A 17,614-nucleotide genomic window follows, 5' to 3' on the forward strand; every position below is an offset into this window, starting at 1 on the left:
GGAAAGCACAGGCTCCCTAGGAGTTGTAGTCCAGGGGAAGAGATAGTAAAAGGAACAGCTCTTCCAATATGAAATGCCCAGTTTCTTGATGGACATTTGTACTATTTGTACTATGGAAGGACAGAAGAGGAGGTTTGTACTTTAATTCCTTGAAAATTAGTAATTTATATTTAGTGTACACATAATCTAATAAATTATTATTAGATAAATTAGATACTTTATTGAGTGGAACACACCATTTTCTAACTATTCTAATAAAATCTAATGTTGTGAAAGAACTAAACATGGAGAATATTTATGTTGTGAGATACCTTTAGCTTACAAATGGGCATTAAATAAAGGGCTTTATTATTAAGTTCCTATAGCTCTCCAGCTCCTAGTACTCAAAAAATGGAATTATATTTACCAAAATTGAAGTGATACCCTTTTTTTTTTTTTTTTTTTTTTTTTGGCTGCGTCGGGTCTTAGTTGCGGCACGTGGGATCTTCGCTGAGGCATGCGGGATCTTTTGTTGCAGTGCCTGGGCTTCTCTCTAGTTGTGGTGTGCGGGTTCCAGAGCACATGGGCTCTGTAGTTTGCGGCACGCGGGCTCTCTAGTTGAGGTGTGTGAGCTCAGTAGTTGCGGCGCGCAGGCTTAGTTGCCCCGCGGCATGTGGGATCTTAGTTCCCCGACCAGGGATGGAAGCCACATCCCCTGCACTGGAAGACGGATTCTTTACCACTGGACCACCAGGGAAGTCCCGAAACCCATGTTTGTTTAAAAAAAAAATGGTGTATCACAAATTTCTGAGTGCATTTCAGAAAACTTGATTTTTGAAATGTATCGTTGTTTTTGTTGATCTTCCAGGAGAATCATGAAAAAAGTCTGCATGGAGCCATCTGAGCGACTGGCCAGTCTCCAGGCTCTGTGGGACAGCCAGACTGTGGCCGAGCAGGGCCCCTGTGGTGAGCATGCATTTTAAAACTGAAAAATAAATGGCTGGATGGCCGCCGTTTTGCCAGGAAGCTAAGTCTATTCCTAGTGTGCTACCGTAAAGGTACAATTACTTTTAAGGTGTAATTAGCACCGCACAGACTTTAGATTGGTGGACAAGCATCCTATATTTAAGCTATATTGCATCGTGCTATGTACTTACTGTAGAACAGGGGGGAGAATCTTTGCTGTTTTCCCAAAAGGAGAGAATAATCAGCACTGTCAACATCGGCCATATTTAAGCTTTTAAATTTTAACTTAAAAAACATTTAGTCGAAAACCTGTCACATTTCTATTGTATAATTCAGGTGGATTTTCTCAGATGTATGCCTGTGTGTGTGACTGGCTTGGATTTTCATACAGGGAAGAAGTACAATGGGTAAGTGTATCTGTACGCATGCACACACACACTTTCTCACACACACACCTGGAGAATATTCCAGTATTTGACTGGCTTATTTTGCTCTGTCTCTCTTTTTCCCCCCACCATTCATTGCTTGCTTAACATCTTCCTTCCTCAGATTACATAAAAATCTGCCTGTGTCATTGTCTGATTCTCTTTGCATCTCTCTTGCTTCCCTGATCCTCTACGGGGACTGTTTATATGACTGAATTATGTTTCAAATAGGATGTGGATACAATTTATCTGACACAAGACACCAGGGAATTGAATTTACAAGACTTCAGTCATCTTGACCACAGGTAAGCTTCTTTCTTTCCTTTCTTTCACTTCTGATTTTGCTTTCAGAGCTGCCCTTGTCTGTCGGTACTTATAAGTGTACATTATCTCCAGAGAATCCTTTTTTTATAAGGGGAATCAGGAGAGCCTAAGAATCTCTAGATTTTGCCTTTTAAGTAAGAGTTTCCAGTGTGTTTATCACTACGACTGGTTTGGGATGGGGGTGCATGAGTGTACCTCAAGTCCGGGATTTACACTTATAAACTGTGGAAACAATTTAATTCTTAGGTTCTTATGCCAGCCCACAAATCTATTTAATCTACCCTGTATGTAAAATACAGTACTATTTTGCCTAATTGCCATTTAGAACATTTTTCTATAAGGGAACTTTATGCTAAAATCCTAACAAATGACTTTTCAATTCCTTTATTGGGACTGGCTAGGGTTTATGTGCATATATTGGTGGAAATCAGTTTGCCAATATCTACCTTATGATAGTGGTAATAAAACACTGAAGCCTGTTACAAGTTATGTGAGAGACTTGTAGGTTTTAAGATGTCGACTTTACTATATGTAGGGCTGTGGCTTGTGTGATCAGGCCCCGGAGAAGAAACTTCATTCCGTTCCCCTTCTCTCTGTAAGAGCAGACCTAGCAAAGTGATTCTGATACCTGACAAAGCTGAGCCTTGCAACCCCCCTCTCACCCCACCCCCCTGCCCCTGGCAAGTCTTTGTGGTCATCTATCCCGGCCTATCTCCTTAACCCTGGAGATGCTGCTACTTATTTTAGGTGGGCAGATATGATAGCTCCATCGCAATGAATCCCAGCTTGAGAAATCTTTTCTCTCTGTTTGCAGTGCAGAGAGAGAAATCTGAGATTCCAGGTGTACCTTTCATGCCATTTGGACGATTGGAATTGTAGAGAGGATGGTTGCCTCTTTCTACCACCAGCATCTTGCCCCCAAAATACCATTTCAAATTATTTTTCCACTTACCTGGCAGGGAGTCCAAAATTGTAGCAGAGTCCCCAGAGAGTTCTGGCCACTGAATTGAACAAAGAAAAAGTGTGCTGGATGGATATGGCCTTTGTGCACAGCCTGGGTCTACGGTGGATGGTGAAGCAGGCTCAGCTGTGTCTGTAGATGTGGCTAAAGCCTAAAACCCCCAGTTCTCAAGCTCAGATTTGATTCCTTTTTGTGGAACAGGGAGTTTTGTCTTGCTTAGAGCCGTTCTCCCTCTTCCTATGTTTGAGGGAATGTCATACTCCCGTTTAGGGAAGATGTTTCCTGTGTAGATCATGAAAAAGTGCACTGAGAAACATAAAGGGAAGATATTTTATTTTGTAAATATTTTTCAATAAAAACAAAATTATATGTAGAATAAGATCAGAGTAGGTAGGCCTACAGTATCCAGTCTCAATGTTTTGGGTCCCAGAATCTCTTTATAGTCTTAAAAATGGTTGCACTGTTCATGTGGGTTTTATCTTATGGTATTTATCATATTGGAAATTAAAACCAAAAAAAGTTTATTAAGTCCTTTAAAAATAATGTTAGTAAACCTATAACATGCTAATATAGATACCTTTTTTTTTTTTTTTTTTTTGTGGTACGCGGGCCTCTCACTGCTGTGGCCTCTCCCGTTGCGGAGCACAGGCTCCGGACACGCAGACTCAGCGGCCATGGCTCACGGGCCCAGCTGCTCTGCGGCATGTGGGATCCTCCCGGACTGGGGCACGAACCTGAGTCCCCTGCATCGGCAGGCGGACTGTCAACCACTGCGCCACCAGGGAAGCCCTATATACCATTTTTATAAAAAATAACTATTTTCCAAAACAAAAATCAGTCAGCAAGAAAAGTGGCATCAGTTTACGTTTTTGGCAGATCACTTTGTTTTTTCTTTTATTTTTTTTAACAACTTTGTAATTGCTTTAAAATGGTGTGTCAGTTTCTGCTTTATAACAAAGTGAATCAGTTATATGTATACATATGTCCCCATATCTCTTCCCTCTTGCATCTCCCTCCCTCCCACCCTCCCTATCCCACCCCTCTAGGTGGTCACAAAGCACCGAGCTGATCTCCCTGTGCTATGCGGCTGCTTCCCACTAGCTAGCTATTTTGGTAGTGTATATATGTCCATGCCACTCTCTCACTTTGTCCCAGCTTGCCCTTCCTCCTCCCCATATCCTCAAGTCCACTCTCTAGTAGGTCTGCATCTTTATTCCCAACTTGCCACTAGGTTCTTCTGACCATTTTCTTTTTCCTTTTTTTTTTTAGATTCCATATATATGTGTTAGCACACGGTATTTGTTTTTCTCTTTCTGACTTACTTCACTCTGTATGACAGTCTCTAGGTCCATCCACCTCACTACAAATAACTCAGTTTCATTCCTTTTTATGGCTGGGTAATATTCCATTGTATATATGTGCCACATCTTCTTTATCCATTCATCTGTTGATGGACACTTAGGTTGCTTCCATGTCCTGGCTATTGTAAATAGAGCTGTAATGAACATTTTGGTACATGACTCTTTTTGAACGATGGTTTTCTCAGGGTATATGCCCAGTAGTGGGATTGCTGGGTCATATGGTAGTTCTATTTGTAGTTTTTTAAGGAACCTCCATACTGTTCTCCATAGTGGCTGAACCAATTCACATTCCCACCAACAGTGCAAGAGTGTTTGCTTTTCTCCACACCCTCTCCAGCATTTATTGTTTGTAGATTTTTTGATGATGGCCATTCTGACTGGTGTGAGATGATATCTCATTGTAGTTTTGATTTGCATTTCTCTAATGACTAATGATGTTGAGCATTCTTTCATGTGTTTGTTGGCAGTCTGTGTATCTTCTTTGGAGAAATGTCTATTTAGGTCTTCTGCCCATTTTTGGATTGGGTTGTTTGTTTTTTTGTTATTGAGCTGTGTGAGCTGCTTGTAAATTTTGGAGATTAATCCTTTGTCAGTTACTTCATTTGCAAATGTTTTCTCCCATTCTGAGGGTTGTCTTTTAATATTGTTTATGGTTTCCTTTGCTGTGCAAAAGCTTTTAAGTTTTATAGGTCCCATTTGTTTATTTTTGTTTTTATTTACGTTTCTCTAGGGGGTGGGTCAAAAAGGATCTTGCTGTGATTTATGTCACAGTGTTCTGCCTGTTGTTTTCCTCTAAGAGTTTGATAGTGTCTGGCCTTACATTTAGGTCTTTAATGCATTTTGAGTTTATTTTTGTGTATGGTATTAGGGAGTGTTCTAATTTCATTCTTTTACATGTAGCTGTCCAGTTTTCCCAGCACCACTTATTGAAGAGACTGTCTTTTCTCCACTGTATATTCTTGCCTCCTTTATCAAAGATAAGGTGACCATATGTGCGTGGGTTTATCTCTGGGCTTTCTATCCTGTTCCATTGATCTATCTTTCTGTTTTTGTGCCAGTACCATATTGTCTTGATTACTGTTGCTTTGTAGTGTAGTCTGAAGTCAGGGAGTCTGATTCCTCCAGCTCCGTTTTTCTTTCTCAAGATTGCTTTGGCTATTCGGGTCATTTGTGTTTCCATGCAAACTGAAATTTTTTGTTCTAGTTCTGTGAAAAATGCCATTGGTAGTTTGATAGGGATTGCATTGAATCTGTAGATTGCTTTGGGTAGTATAGTCATTTTCACAATGCTGATTCTTCCAGTCCAAGAACATGGTATATTTCTCCATCTATTTTTATCATCTTTAATTTCTTTCATCAGTGTCTTACAGTTTTCTGCATACAGGTCTTTTGTCTCCTTAGGTAGGTTTATTCCTAGATATTTTATTCTTTTTGTTGCAATGGTAAATGGGAGTGTTTTCTTAATTTCACTTTCAGATTTTTCATCATTAGTGTACAGGAATGCAAGAGATTACTGTGCATTAATTTTGTATCCTGCTACTTTACCAAATTCATTGATTAGCTCTAGTAGTTTTCTGGTAGCATCTTTAGAATTCTCTATGGATAGTATCATGTCATCTGCAGACAGTGACAGCTTTACTTCTTCTTTTCCAATTTGGATTCCTTTTCTTTCTCTTCTCTGATTCCTGTGGCTAAAACTTCCAAAACTCTGTTGAATAATAGTGGTGAGAATGGGCAACCTTGTCTTCTTCCTGATCTTAGTGGAAATGGTTTCAGTTTTTCACCACTGAGGATGATGTTGGCTGTGGGTTTGTCATATATGACCTTTATTATGTTGAGGAAAGTTCCCTCTATGCCTACTTTCTGGAGGGTTTTTATCATAAATGGGTGTTGAGTTTTGTCGAAAGCTTTCTCTGTATCTATTGAGATCATCTGGTTTTTCTCCTTCAATTTGTTAATATTGTGTATCACGTTGATTGATTTGTGTATATTGAAGAATCCTTGCATTCCTGGGATAAACCCAACTTGATCATGGTGTATGATCCTTTGAATGTGCTGTTGGATTCTCTTTGCTAGTATTTTGTTGAAGATTTTTGCATCTATGTTCATCAGTGATATTGGCCTGTAGTTTTCTTTCTTTGTGACATCTTTGTCTGGTTTTGGTATCAGAGTGATGGTGGCCTCGTAGAATGAGTTTGGGAGTGTTCCTTCTTCTGCTATGTTTTGGAAGAGTTTGAGAAGGATAGGTATTAGCTCTTCTCTGAATGTTTGATAGAATTTGCCTGTGAAGCCATCTGGTCCTGGGCTTTTGTTTGTTGGAAGATTTTTAATCACATTTTCAATTTCAGTGTTTGTGATTGGTCTGTTCATATTTTCTGTTTCTTTCTGGTTCAGTCTCGGAAGGTTGTGCATTTCTAAGAATTTGTCCATTTCTTCCCGGTTGTCCATTTTATTGGCATATAGTTGCTTGTAATAATCTCTCATGATCCTTGGTATTTCTGCAGTGTCAGTTGTTACTTCTCCTTTTTCATTTCTAATTCTATTGATTTGAGTCTTCTCCCTTTTTTTCTTGATCAGTCTGGCTAATGGCTTATCAATTTTATCTTCTCAAAGAACCAGCTTTTAGTTTTATTGATCTTTGCTATCATTTCCTTCATTTCTTTTTCATTTATTTCTGATCTGATCTTTATGATTTCTTTCCTACTGCTAACTTTGGGGTTTTTTGGTTCTTCTTTCTCTAATTGCTTTAGGTGTAAGATTATGTTGTTTATTTGAGATGTTTCTTATTTCTTAAGGTAGGCTTGTATAGCTATAAACTTCCCTCTTAGAACTGCTTTTGCTGCATCCCATAGGTTTTGGGTAGTTGTGTTTTCATTGTCATTTGTTTCTAGGTATGTTTTGATTTCTTCAGTGATCTCTTGGTTATTAAGTAGTATGTTGTTTATCCTCCATGTTTTTGTATTTCTTACAGATTTTTTCCTGTAATTGATATCTAGTCTCATAGCGCTGTGGTCAGAAAAGATACTTGATACGATTTCAATTTTCTTAAATTTACCAAGGCTTGATTTGTGACCCAAGATATGATCTATCCTGGAGAATATTCCATGAGCACTTGAGAAGAATGTGTATTCTGTTGTTTTTGGATGGAATGTCCTATAAATATCAATTAAGTCCATCTTGTTTAATGTATCATTTAAAGCTCGTGTTTCGTTATTTATTTTCATTTTGCATGCTCTGTCCATTGGTGAAAGTGGGGTGTTAAATTCCCCTACTATGATTGTGTTACTGTCGATTTCCCCTTTTATGGCTGTTAGTATTTGCCTTATGTATTGAGGTGCTCCTATGTTGGGTGCATAAATATTTACAATTGTTATATCTTCTTCTTGGATTGATCCCTTGATCGTTATGTAGTGTCCTTCTTTGTCTCTTGTAATAGTCTTTGTTTTAAAGTCTATTTTGTCTGATATGAGAATTGCTACTCCAGCTTTCTTTTGATTTCCATTGGCATGGAATATCTTTTTCCATCCCCTCACTTTCAGTCTGTATGTGTCCCTGGGTCTGAACTGGGTCTCTTGTAGACAGCATATATACAGCTCTTGTTTTTGTATCCGTTCAGCCAGTCTGTTTGTTTTGGTTGGAGCATTTAATCCATTTCCATTTAAGGTAATTATTGATATGTATGTTCCTATTACCATTTTCTTAATTGTTTTGGGTTTATTATTGTAGGTCTTTTCCTTTTCTTGTGTTTTCTGCCTAGAGAAGTTCCTTTAGCATTTGTTATAAAGCTTGTTTGGTGGTGCTGAATTCTGTTAGCTTTTGCTTGTCTGTTAAGCTTTTAATTTCTCTGTCAAATCTGAATGAGATCCTTGCTGGGTAGAGTAATCTTGGTTGTAGGTTTTTCTCTTTCATCACGTTAAATATGTCCTGCCACTCCCTTCTGGCTTGCAGAGTTTCTGCTGAAAGATCAGCTGTTAACCTTATGGGGATTCCCTTATGTGTTACTTGTTCTTTTTCCCTTGCTGCTTTTAATATTTGTTCTTTGTATTTAATTTTTGATAGTTTGATTAATATGTGTCTTGGCGTGTATCTCCTTGGATTTATCTTGTATGGGAATCTCTGTGCTTCCTGGACTTGATTAACTATTTTCTTTCCCATATTAGGGAAGTCTTCAACTATGATCTCTTCAAATATTTTCTCAGTCCCTTTCTTTTTCTCTTCTTCTTCTGGGACCCCTATAATTCTAATGTTGGTGCATTTAATGTTGTCCCAGAGGACTCTGAGACTGTCCTCTATTCTTTCCATCCTTTTTTCTTAATCTGCTCTGCAGTAGTTATTTCCACTATTTTATCTTCCAGGTCACTTATCCATTCTTCTGCCTCAGTTATTCTGCTATTGATCCTTTCTAGAGAATTTTAAATTTCATTTATTGTGTTGTTCACCATTGTTTGCTTGCTCTTTAGTTCTTCTAGGTCCTTGTTAAACGTTTCTTGTATTTTCTCCATTCTATTTCCGAGATTTTGGAGCATCTTTATTATCATTAGTCTGAATTCTTTTTCAGGTAGACTGCCTGTTTCCTCTTCATTTGTTAGGTCTGGTGGGGTTTTGCCTTGCTTCTTCAACTGCTGTGTGTTTCTCTGTCTTCTCATTTTGCTTAACTTACTGTGTTTGGGGTCTCTTTTCGCAGGCTGTAGGTTTGTAGTTTCTGTTGTTTTTGGTGTCTGTCTCCAGTGGCTAAGGTTGGTTCAGTGGGTTGTGTAGGCTTCCTCGTGGAGGGTACTAGTGCCTGTGTTCTGGTGGATGAGGCTGGATCTTGTCTTTCTGGTGGGCAGGTCCATGCCTGGTGGTGTGTTTTGGGATGTCTGTGGCCTTATTATGATTTTGGGCAGCCTCTCTGCTAATAGATGGGGTTGTGTTCCTGTCTTGCTAGTTGTTTGGCATAGCGTGTCCTGCACTGTAGCTTGCTGGTCGTTGAGTGGAGCTGGGTCTTGATGTTGAGATGGAGATCTCTGGGAGTTTTTCGCCATTTGATATTATGTGGAGCTGGGAGGTCTCTTGTGGACCAGTGTCCTGAACTTGGCTCTCCCACCTCAGTGGCACAGCACTGATGCCTGGCTGGAGCACCAAGAGCCTGTCCTCCACACGGCTGAGAATAAAAGGGAAAAAAGAAAGAAAGAAAGAAGATAAAGTAAAATAAAGTTATTAAAATAAAAAATAATTATTAAGAAAGAAAATTTTTAAGTAAAAAAAAAAAAACAAAAACGGACAGACAGAACCCTAGGACAAATGGTAAAAGCAAAGCTATACAGACAAAATCTCACACAGAAGCATACGCATACACACTCACAAAAAGAGAAAAAGGGGAAAAAAAAATATATCGTTACTCCCAAAATCCACCTCCTCAATTTGGGATCATTCGTTGTCTATTCAGGTATTTCACAGATGGCAGGGTACATCAAGTTGATTGTGGAGTTTTAATCCTCTGCTCCTGAGGCTGCTGGGGGAGATTTCCCTTTCTCTTCTTTGTTCTCACAGCTCCCAGGGTTCAGCTTTGGATTTGGCCCCGCCTGTGCGTGTAGATCGCCTGAGGGCGTCTGTTCTTCGCTCAGACAGGACCAGGTTAAAGGAGCAGCTGACTGGGGGGCTCTGGCTCACTCAGGCCGGGGAGGGAGGGAGGGGCACGGAGTGCGGGGCGAGCCTGCGGCGGCAGAGGCCAGCGGGATGTTCCACCAGCCTGAGGCGCGCCGTGTGTTCTCCTGGGGAGGTTGTGCCTGGATCCCGGGACCCTGGCAGTGGCGGGCTGCACAGGCTGCCCGGAAGCGGGGTGTGGATAGTGACCTGTGCTCGCACACAGGCTTCTTGCTGGCGGCAGCAGCAGCCTTAGCGTCTCATGCCCGTATCTGGATCCGCGCTTTTAGCCACGGCTCGCGCCCGTCTTTGGAGCTCCTTTAAGCAGCACTCTGAATCCCCTCTCCTTGCGCACCAGGAAACAAAGAGGGAAGAAAAAGTCTCTTGCCTCTTCGGCAGGTCCAGACTTTTACCCGGACTCTCTCCCGGCTAGCCGTGGTGCACCAACCCCCTGCAGGCTGTGTTCACGCCGCCAACCCCAGTCCTCTCCCTGCGCTCCGACTGAAGCCGGAGCCTCAGCTCCCAGCCCCCGCCCGCCCCGGCGGGTGAGCAGACAAGCCTCTCGGGCTGGTGAGTGCCGGTCGGCACCGATCCTCTGTGCGGGAATCTCTCCCCGCTTTGCCCTCCGCACCCCTGTTGCTGCGCTCTCCTTCGCGGCTCCAAAGCTTTTCCCCTCCGCCACCCGCAGTCTCCACCCCCGAAGGGGCTTCCTAGTGTGTGGAAACCTTTCCTCCTTCCCAGCTCTCTCCCACTGCTGCAGGTCCCGTCCCTATTCTTTGTCGCTGTTTTTTCTTTTTTCTTGTGCCCTACCTAGGTACGTGGGGAGTTTCTTGACTTTTGGGAGGTCTGAGGTCTTCTGCCAGCGTTCAGTAGGTGTTCTGTAGGAGTTTTTCCACATGTAGATGTATTTCTGATGTATTTGTGGGGAGGAAGGTGATCTCCGTGACTTACTCTTCCGCCATCTTGAAGCTCCACCAGTCTGGCAGATCACTTTGATTTCTTTTTTCTTTTCTTTTTAAAAAATATTTATTTATTTATTTATTTATTTATTTATGCAGCACCGGATCTTAGTTGCTGTGTGTGGGATCTTAAGTTGTGGCATGCAAACTCCTAACTGCGGCATGCGGGGTCTAGTTCCCTGACCAGGGATCGAACCCGGGCCCCTGCATTGGGAACGCAGAGTCTTAGCCACTGGACCACCAGGGAAGTCCCATCAAGGACATTCTTAAATGAAATGGATGTTTGTTTGTGTGGTGGTATAGAGTACAGTGATGACTGGCACAGTTTGATGCTACTGCCTTGGTTTGTGCTAAGACACCAACAGTTTTTGCCACCATGGCTTTTGCACCATCCATGTAATGTCAACATGATATAAAGGACAAATTTGTTTTAGTATTAGTATAAAAATTGTTTTGAACTTGTGAACCTCTAAGTGAGTCTCAGGGTCCCGCAGGGGTCCATGGACCATACTTGGAGAACAGCTGGTCTGCAGGAGTGAAGACATGTAGGGCAGCCTGAGGTGTTTCTCCAGCTTTCCTTCGTATACTTGTCATGATTTTTACACTGTTAATAGATTATGCGTGGCATCAGTGCTAAACTTTCCAGTTAATCCCCTGTGCTTAATTTGTTGATTAAACTATATCTAGAGAAGCTCCTAAGTACAGTTACTTGAACTATGTAGAGTACTGTGTAAAATCGGGAAACTCTGTCCAAACTTAGAATTTTCCCATGAGTAGATTTTTCCTAATTTCTTAGCTGGAGAATTTTTATTTCATCAGTGAACACCACATTAATGGGGTGGACTATCATCATCTGCTTTTCGTACTTCATTAAGGGCTAGAAGGACTTTTCCATTCCTGAGACTCTAGATCAGAAGTTGGAAATATTTTCTGTAAAGGGCCAGATAGTAAATACCTCAGGCTTTATGAGACAGTCACTGTTACAGTTATGCATCACTGCTGCTATAGCTTGTAAACAAGTCTAGACATTATGTAACTGAATGAGTGTGACTGTGTTTCAGTGAAACTTTATTTGCAAAAATATGTGTTGTGGGGACTTCCGTGGTAGTCCACTGGTAAAGAATCTGCCTTCAAATGCAGGGGACATGGGTTCGATCCCTAGTCAGGGAACTAAGATCCCACATGCCACAGGGCAACTAAGCCTGTGCACCGCAAGTACTGAGTCCGCAGGCGCCTCAACTAGAGAGGAAGCCGGCCGGCGTGCCGTGACAAAGAGCCTGAGTGCTTCAACAAAGATCCCACGTGCCACTACTAAGAGACCCAATGCAGCCAAAAATAAATAAATAAATTCTTAAAAAGAATGGTTAAAAAAATATATATATATATGTTGTGGACTGTAGCTTGCTGACTCTTGATGTAGATCAGTGGCTTCTTATGTAGGATGTATGTAACCAAAGGAGCTACAAAAAACATTAGAACCTCTATTTATTTTTATTGTTGACTCCTTTTAAGATTTCTATCTTGGTTTTATAATATATAATGACAATGATATATTTCGTATATAATAACTGAATGTTTAAAAATTAGAGTATTTTTTTCTAAAAAATTAGAAAACTTTTTTACTGTAGTGGGCTTGATTAATAAGAATGGGGACCACTGCTCTAGATGTCATCTCTCCTGCTAATGCCTAAGTAGTTGTCTTTTTTCAGATATCTGTCTTAATCACCCAGATCTTTAAAGTTTATCTCCTCTTCTTGAGGAGTTAATTTTTTCCCATGGTTCTTACTGTTAAAATTAAAGCCAGCTTCTGTGTAAGGAGGCTACCCCCAGTCCTGTTAGATGGCCTGTATTAATAGTATTTTTCTAATCAAGTTGCAACAAATTATTTATATTGGCAGAACATTTCTCTATATTAGAATGAGCATGCTTACCCATGAAGGAACAGTCTGTACTTAAATGGCACAGGAGTTTGGAAGGATTCATAATGGCACAATCTGAGTGTTATGGGGGTCATTTGAGAGGTTTTACAACACGCTGTGTTTGTATTTTTCTCATTTGGGTATGAGTTAGGGAGAAGAGAACGGAGGAATTAGAGGTGCAAGAGGAGAGATTAAATGGGCCGGGTGTTGAGCTGGAGTTTGTTAGAAAATAGGGGCAATAGTTCTCATATGTACTGATGACTTTTCCCACTGTGGCAGTTGGCTCCCATGTATCTCTATTTGATCATAATTCAGATACAAATAAGCAATTTTGTTTACAATTAAAATGAGATTCTGCATGCATTTATATGTTGATGTCCCTGAACCTGATCCTTTCAGCAGACTTCCTTCTAGAAAGCTGTACACATTTCATATAGTCAGTCTGAAAGCTCTCCCGATTGTCCATCATTCAAAGCTTTATTTTTCATTCCATTTTTTCTCCCCATTGCATTTAGTCATGAGAGGTAGATGCCTTAAGGGTCCTTGAAATCATTAGTGCTCCCAGGATGGAAGTTCCATGGGGACTGGGCTCTCTCTGTCTTGTTCACATTGTATGACCTGATACTCTGCAGTCAAACCAGTGGCTCAGAGTGAAGGTTTTTCAAGGGAAACTGAACTGCTCTAGGATAGCAGAGCGGAATCCTGGGAGGCTGAGCGGATTAATTTTTGACACATTTTTGACCAGAGATATATTACGGCCAGAGGTGTTGGTTTCTGCAGAAATCCTCCGGTCAATAATGTGTTAAGAGTCTATCAGATTACTCAGTTACTTTCTTCCCCATACTCAAGTTGGCAAGTATTGCTGTAACGGCACCCAGTTTTGCTCTGCGTTACCTCCTCCAGTCCAGAGCTAAATCCTGTCTGGATTCCTATGCAATTCCATCTGTTTCTTTCAGTTCGCTCGCCCAGTACATTGTCTTTTTGCACCCAGGGGTTTGTAACTACCGTTTTCTAGGACCAGCTCAGATACAAAGTGGGAGATCTGGGTCGTGTGTGTGGTACTGATGTTAATGTTGCAGGTCTAGTAACAGGGGGGACCAAACATGGCTGTGGCAGCTTCATCATCTGGAGCGCAGGGATGGAAGAAACAGTAATCTCTGTGTGACCCCATCATCCCACATAGGAGACGGATTTAGAAGAAGGTGCAGATCTAGGGACAGGGCAGTGCCCTTGTCATTGTTCTCATCACAGAGACCTTACTAATGTCCTCACCCTCTGATTTGCCTGGGATCTGCTCTTCTTCAGAGACATGCCCAGTGGTATAATACATGTTATATCACATGACCTATAGAGCCTCATGTACTGAGAAATAGAGAAGTATATACATTGTATTGAGGCTTCTTAGGAGTCATCCAGCATGCTAGTCTCTCTTCACTGTAGACCAGCCTCTCTGTTCCTATATATTCTGCTACCTCACTAGACCGCTTAGGGTCTGCCCAGGAGCTTCAAGGTAGATTTATAAGCAACTTGAATGCTGTAACTGATGAATGAATTAATTGATTCTAACTAACGAACTATGGCTCTATCAGAATTAAATGTAGGGCCAGGTACCCTGTTGTTGCTGAATAAGCATTCAGGTATGAGGGTGACAGCGGTCATCCTGGATCCATCCAGTTCGTCTCTGGAGGAGAATAGGAATTAGGAAGTACTTGGAAAAATGCCCATTCAGTTATTATTTATAGCTTCCAAAATTTTATTTAAGTGTATTCTTAAAATTTATTCTAGTTTAGGTATCAGTGGGCCGAAAAGATGGCACAGGTTGAAGAAGGCTTTGCTATACATTTCTCATGGGATCTCTCAATGGCCTGTGAGCTGACATGTTAAAAATGTAATTACACTGTAATTTGGAGTGGCAGGGAATGATGAGGTTAGAGGTGGTGGTGCCGAGGAGAAGAGAATATATAGCTTTAACTACATCGATTTTTCTTGTTCCCTGAAGATTTTTAAGGGGAGCTAATCTTCTCCCTCCTCTGAAGCCTCCGCGACATGCATCATCGAGCTTAAACTTGGCTCGTGAGAGCGCAGCCAGCAGTTCATCCCCTTCAGACTCATGTTTTTGTGTTGTCACATTTCATACTCATCAAGGTGACATTCATGTGCCTGATGCTTTCAGGGGAGAGTTTGGAGTGTGGATTAATGTTTGTCAAGGTTGTCCTGAAGACACTGGTATACTTCTTTCCCAATCTAAGCTCCTTCTCTTTATTCCTGCTCTCATTTAAAAAGGAAGAAATGCTGTTTGGAGTGTGGAATCAGAAGCATTAGCTTCTATTTCCGTTCCTAAATTTCTGTAAATAATTCTGTAAAACAATGGTCTCCAGCCCGGGTCAGATGGACTGTATGGTGAACACAGTAAATGATGAGATATTGAGGAATGTGGAGAAACGAGTAGAACTTGTTTTATGCTTATTTTCTTCTTATCCATTTTATGTGTGTGAGTATGCATTTTTTTTTTTTTTTACTGAGCCTAATATATTAATATAGTAGCACATGTATATAATTTGTAGATTAACACACAGATTTGGGGGAGATGTGTGCTCAAAATACGTTTCAGTTAGGAGTGAACGATCAAAAAATTTAGAGAATACCCCTTTAGGCCTCTGGCATGTCCTCATCTGGGAAGTGTTTCAGGTTGTCATATCGTCAGAGTTGGTGAGTGGTCCAGCTCATTTATATAGACGTATGCATTTATATGTTGATGTCCCTGAACATCAACATACATCTGTGTAAGTTAGCATATCAGGCAGGATTGGTATCCATGACATTTAAAAAATTTTAAAGCTCTCCCACTCCCATTTTCAAACTAGAGGTAAAGGAGAAAAGTCTAAATTATCCCCAGAAAGGCTATCAAATGAATATGTCAGGAACAGACTGCTGTGGTTCTGAGTTTTAGCAGCCTTTCTGCTACAGAGCATATTTCATTGTGTGCACACAGAAAGCGGCAGAGTGGCAAAACTCTGTATTCTTGCGTGAAACGCTTCCTTCGAGCCTTTAAATGTAAGATTTACTGGGGGGGAACTCTTCAATGCTGTGGAATGTGGGCTCACTCAGATAATCACAATGTTGGTCATTGGATTATTACTCTGTACCTTTGTGCTTTTCCTGCATTGTAGATGATGGGGCCTGCTAGACATCCTTCCAATCTGTCAGTCATTTTTGTTCGTTAACACTGTCCTGGAGTATTTCACACTATTTGAAAGTCACAGTGTTTTTACAGTTTCAGGGAGGAGGCGGGCGGGGGCGAAGGAGTAAGGAGGGAAATTTGGCCCAAAAATAATAACTGGAAAAATTGAATTCTTACAAAGTCATCTAGATCACAAAGATCAGGTGAGAAATTCTAATTCAATAGATTATCTAGAATCTCGAGTGGCAAAGAATTTGGCAAGTGATTTAGACTCCAGATTGCTTGCCAACTTCTTTGTTTTTGCATTTTAACTTCTTTTAATAGCCCCCAAATATTAGTTTATTTTTGATGTCCAAAGGAATAAGAGGACAATCGTTGTTTAAGAAATCACCTCAGAATACATCTTAGTGTTGGCTTTCAAATTAGAAACTAAGTGGTTGGTTGAATGTAATGAAAGGGGTTTGAAATTTTTGATTTGAAAACCCATGGATATGCCACCCTGGATTCCCCTGTAGAGTAGGTTGAAGACTCTTGACAATATGGAAAGCATCTGACCCATTAGCGAGATGATGGCACAGTGGTTAAGACAACCAGATCATAGGTCACAGTGCCTGGGTCTGAATCCTGTCTCTGTCCAGACTAACTTTGTGACCATGGGCAGCTCACTAACCTCTCTGTGCCTTGGGAGAGGAGGGTAGGTCTCCATCCCTCTAGTGGTGTTAATGACAGTGCCTCCCTCCTGGAGTTACTGTGAAGACTACATGGATTAATGTATTTAAAACACTTCGTGGGGCTTCCCTGGTGGCGCAGTGGTTGGGAGTCCGCCTGCCGATGCAGGGGACGTGGGTTCGTGCCCCGGTCCGGGAGGATCCCACATGCCGCGGAGCGGCTGGGCCCGTGAGTCATGGCCGCTGAACCTGTGCGTCCGGAGCCTGTGCTCCACAACGGGAGAGGCTGCAGCAGTGAGAGGCCCGCATGCCGCAAAAAAAAACCCACTTGGTGCTAGTACATAAAAATATTTAAATAAGTACTTGCTATTTTTATATCCTACAAGATTTTCCCTCTTTTTAAATGAACAGTTTTCTTAATTGAAAGAAAAAGGATTAGAGTTACAAAATCCCTACATTACAGAAAATTTTAGATATTTCAGAGAGTAGTTTATGGTCTTTTCTATGTTGCTTCTGTCTTGTCAGTTTTATGCTGGTATTTTCTTCTAGAAAGATAAAAGGGAAAAACTTGGTTCTTTTGAGTTTTAAGGGAAAGTTTGGATTATTCAAAGGTGTCAACTGAAATGAGAAATAAGGATCCCAACTTTTATTACCAACCCCAACTAGAGGCTGGACGAACCACAACAAACCAACTCTATATGTAGTACGTTTACGTCAGTAAAAAGTTAGGGGGTAGGAACTGTCTTGTCTCTGTTCAGCAGAGTATAAGAAACAACTCTGCCGTGTGGCCCTCCAGGTTATTCCCACTGGCTCTTCCTTTTCAGGGTTTGGAGTCTTGAAAGGTTTTTACTCCCATTTTAAGGAAATGGTAGACGTGTCATATGAGAACATACATGAGAATACTGTGTTGTGGGGTTACCTCAGGAGAGGCTTCCCTCAACGGCTCTAACTCTTCAAGGCTAACTTCAGATCAGAAGTCACGTGGTAATGAAGGGTCATTTAGGAAGTCAAAGCAAAACGTAGTGGGGGGCTTCCCTGGTGGCGCAGTGGTTGAGAGTCTGCCTGCCGATCGATGCAGGGGACACGGGTTCGTGCCCCGGTCTGGGAAGATCCCACATGCCGTGGAGCGGCTGGGCCCGTGAGCCATGGCCGCTGAGCCTGCGCGTCCGGAGCCTGTGCTCCGCAACGAGAGAGGCCACAACAGTGAGAGGCCCACGTACAGAAAAAAAAGAAAAACACAAAAAAA

The 17,614-nt window shown here is 41.4% G+C and overlaps 1 protein-coding gene across 7 annotated transcripts in view; it reads left to right on the top strand.

Moving 5' to 3' along the window:
* The window catches only part of CARMIL1 (capping protein regulator and myosin 1 linker 1), a 315,566-nt gene that overhangs the window by 149,469 nt on the left and 148,483 nt on the right, over positions 1–17,614 (top strand). For all 7 annotated transcript variants that reach the window (XR_003437580.1, XR_003437579.1, XM_027128538.1 and 4 more), the window contains exons 6-8: positions 848–945; positions 1,282–1,352; positions 1,602–1,675. Coding sequence is in view for 5 of the 7 variants with exons in the window: in XM_027128538.1 (XP_026984339.1) it covers positions 848–945; positions 1,282–1,352; positions 1,602–1,675 (243 nt within the window). In the remaining 2 variants the exon portion in view is untranslated. The remainder of the gene's footprint in view (positions 1–847; positions 946–1,281; positions 1,353–1,601; positions 1,676–17,614) is intronic.

Source organism: Aethalodelphis obliquidens, unplaced genomic scaffold (assembly GCF_003676395.1).
Source record: "Aethalodelphis obliquidens isolate GAN/ISIS:26980383/991018 unplaced genomic scaffold, ASM367639v1 scaffold34, whole genome shotgun sequence".
NCBI lineage: Eukaryota > Metazoa > Chordata > Mammalia > Artiodactyla > Delphinidae > Aethalodelphis > Aethalodelphis obliquidens.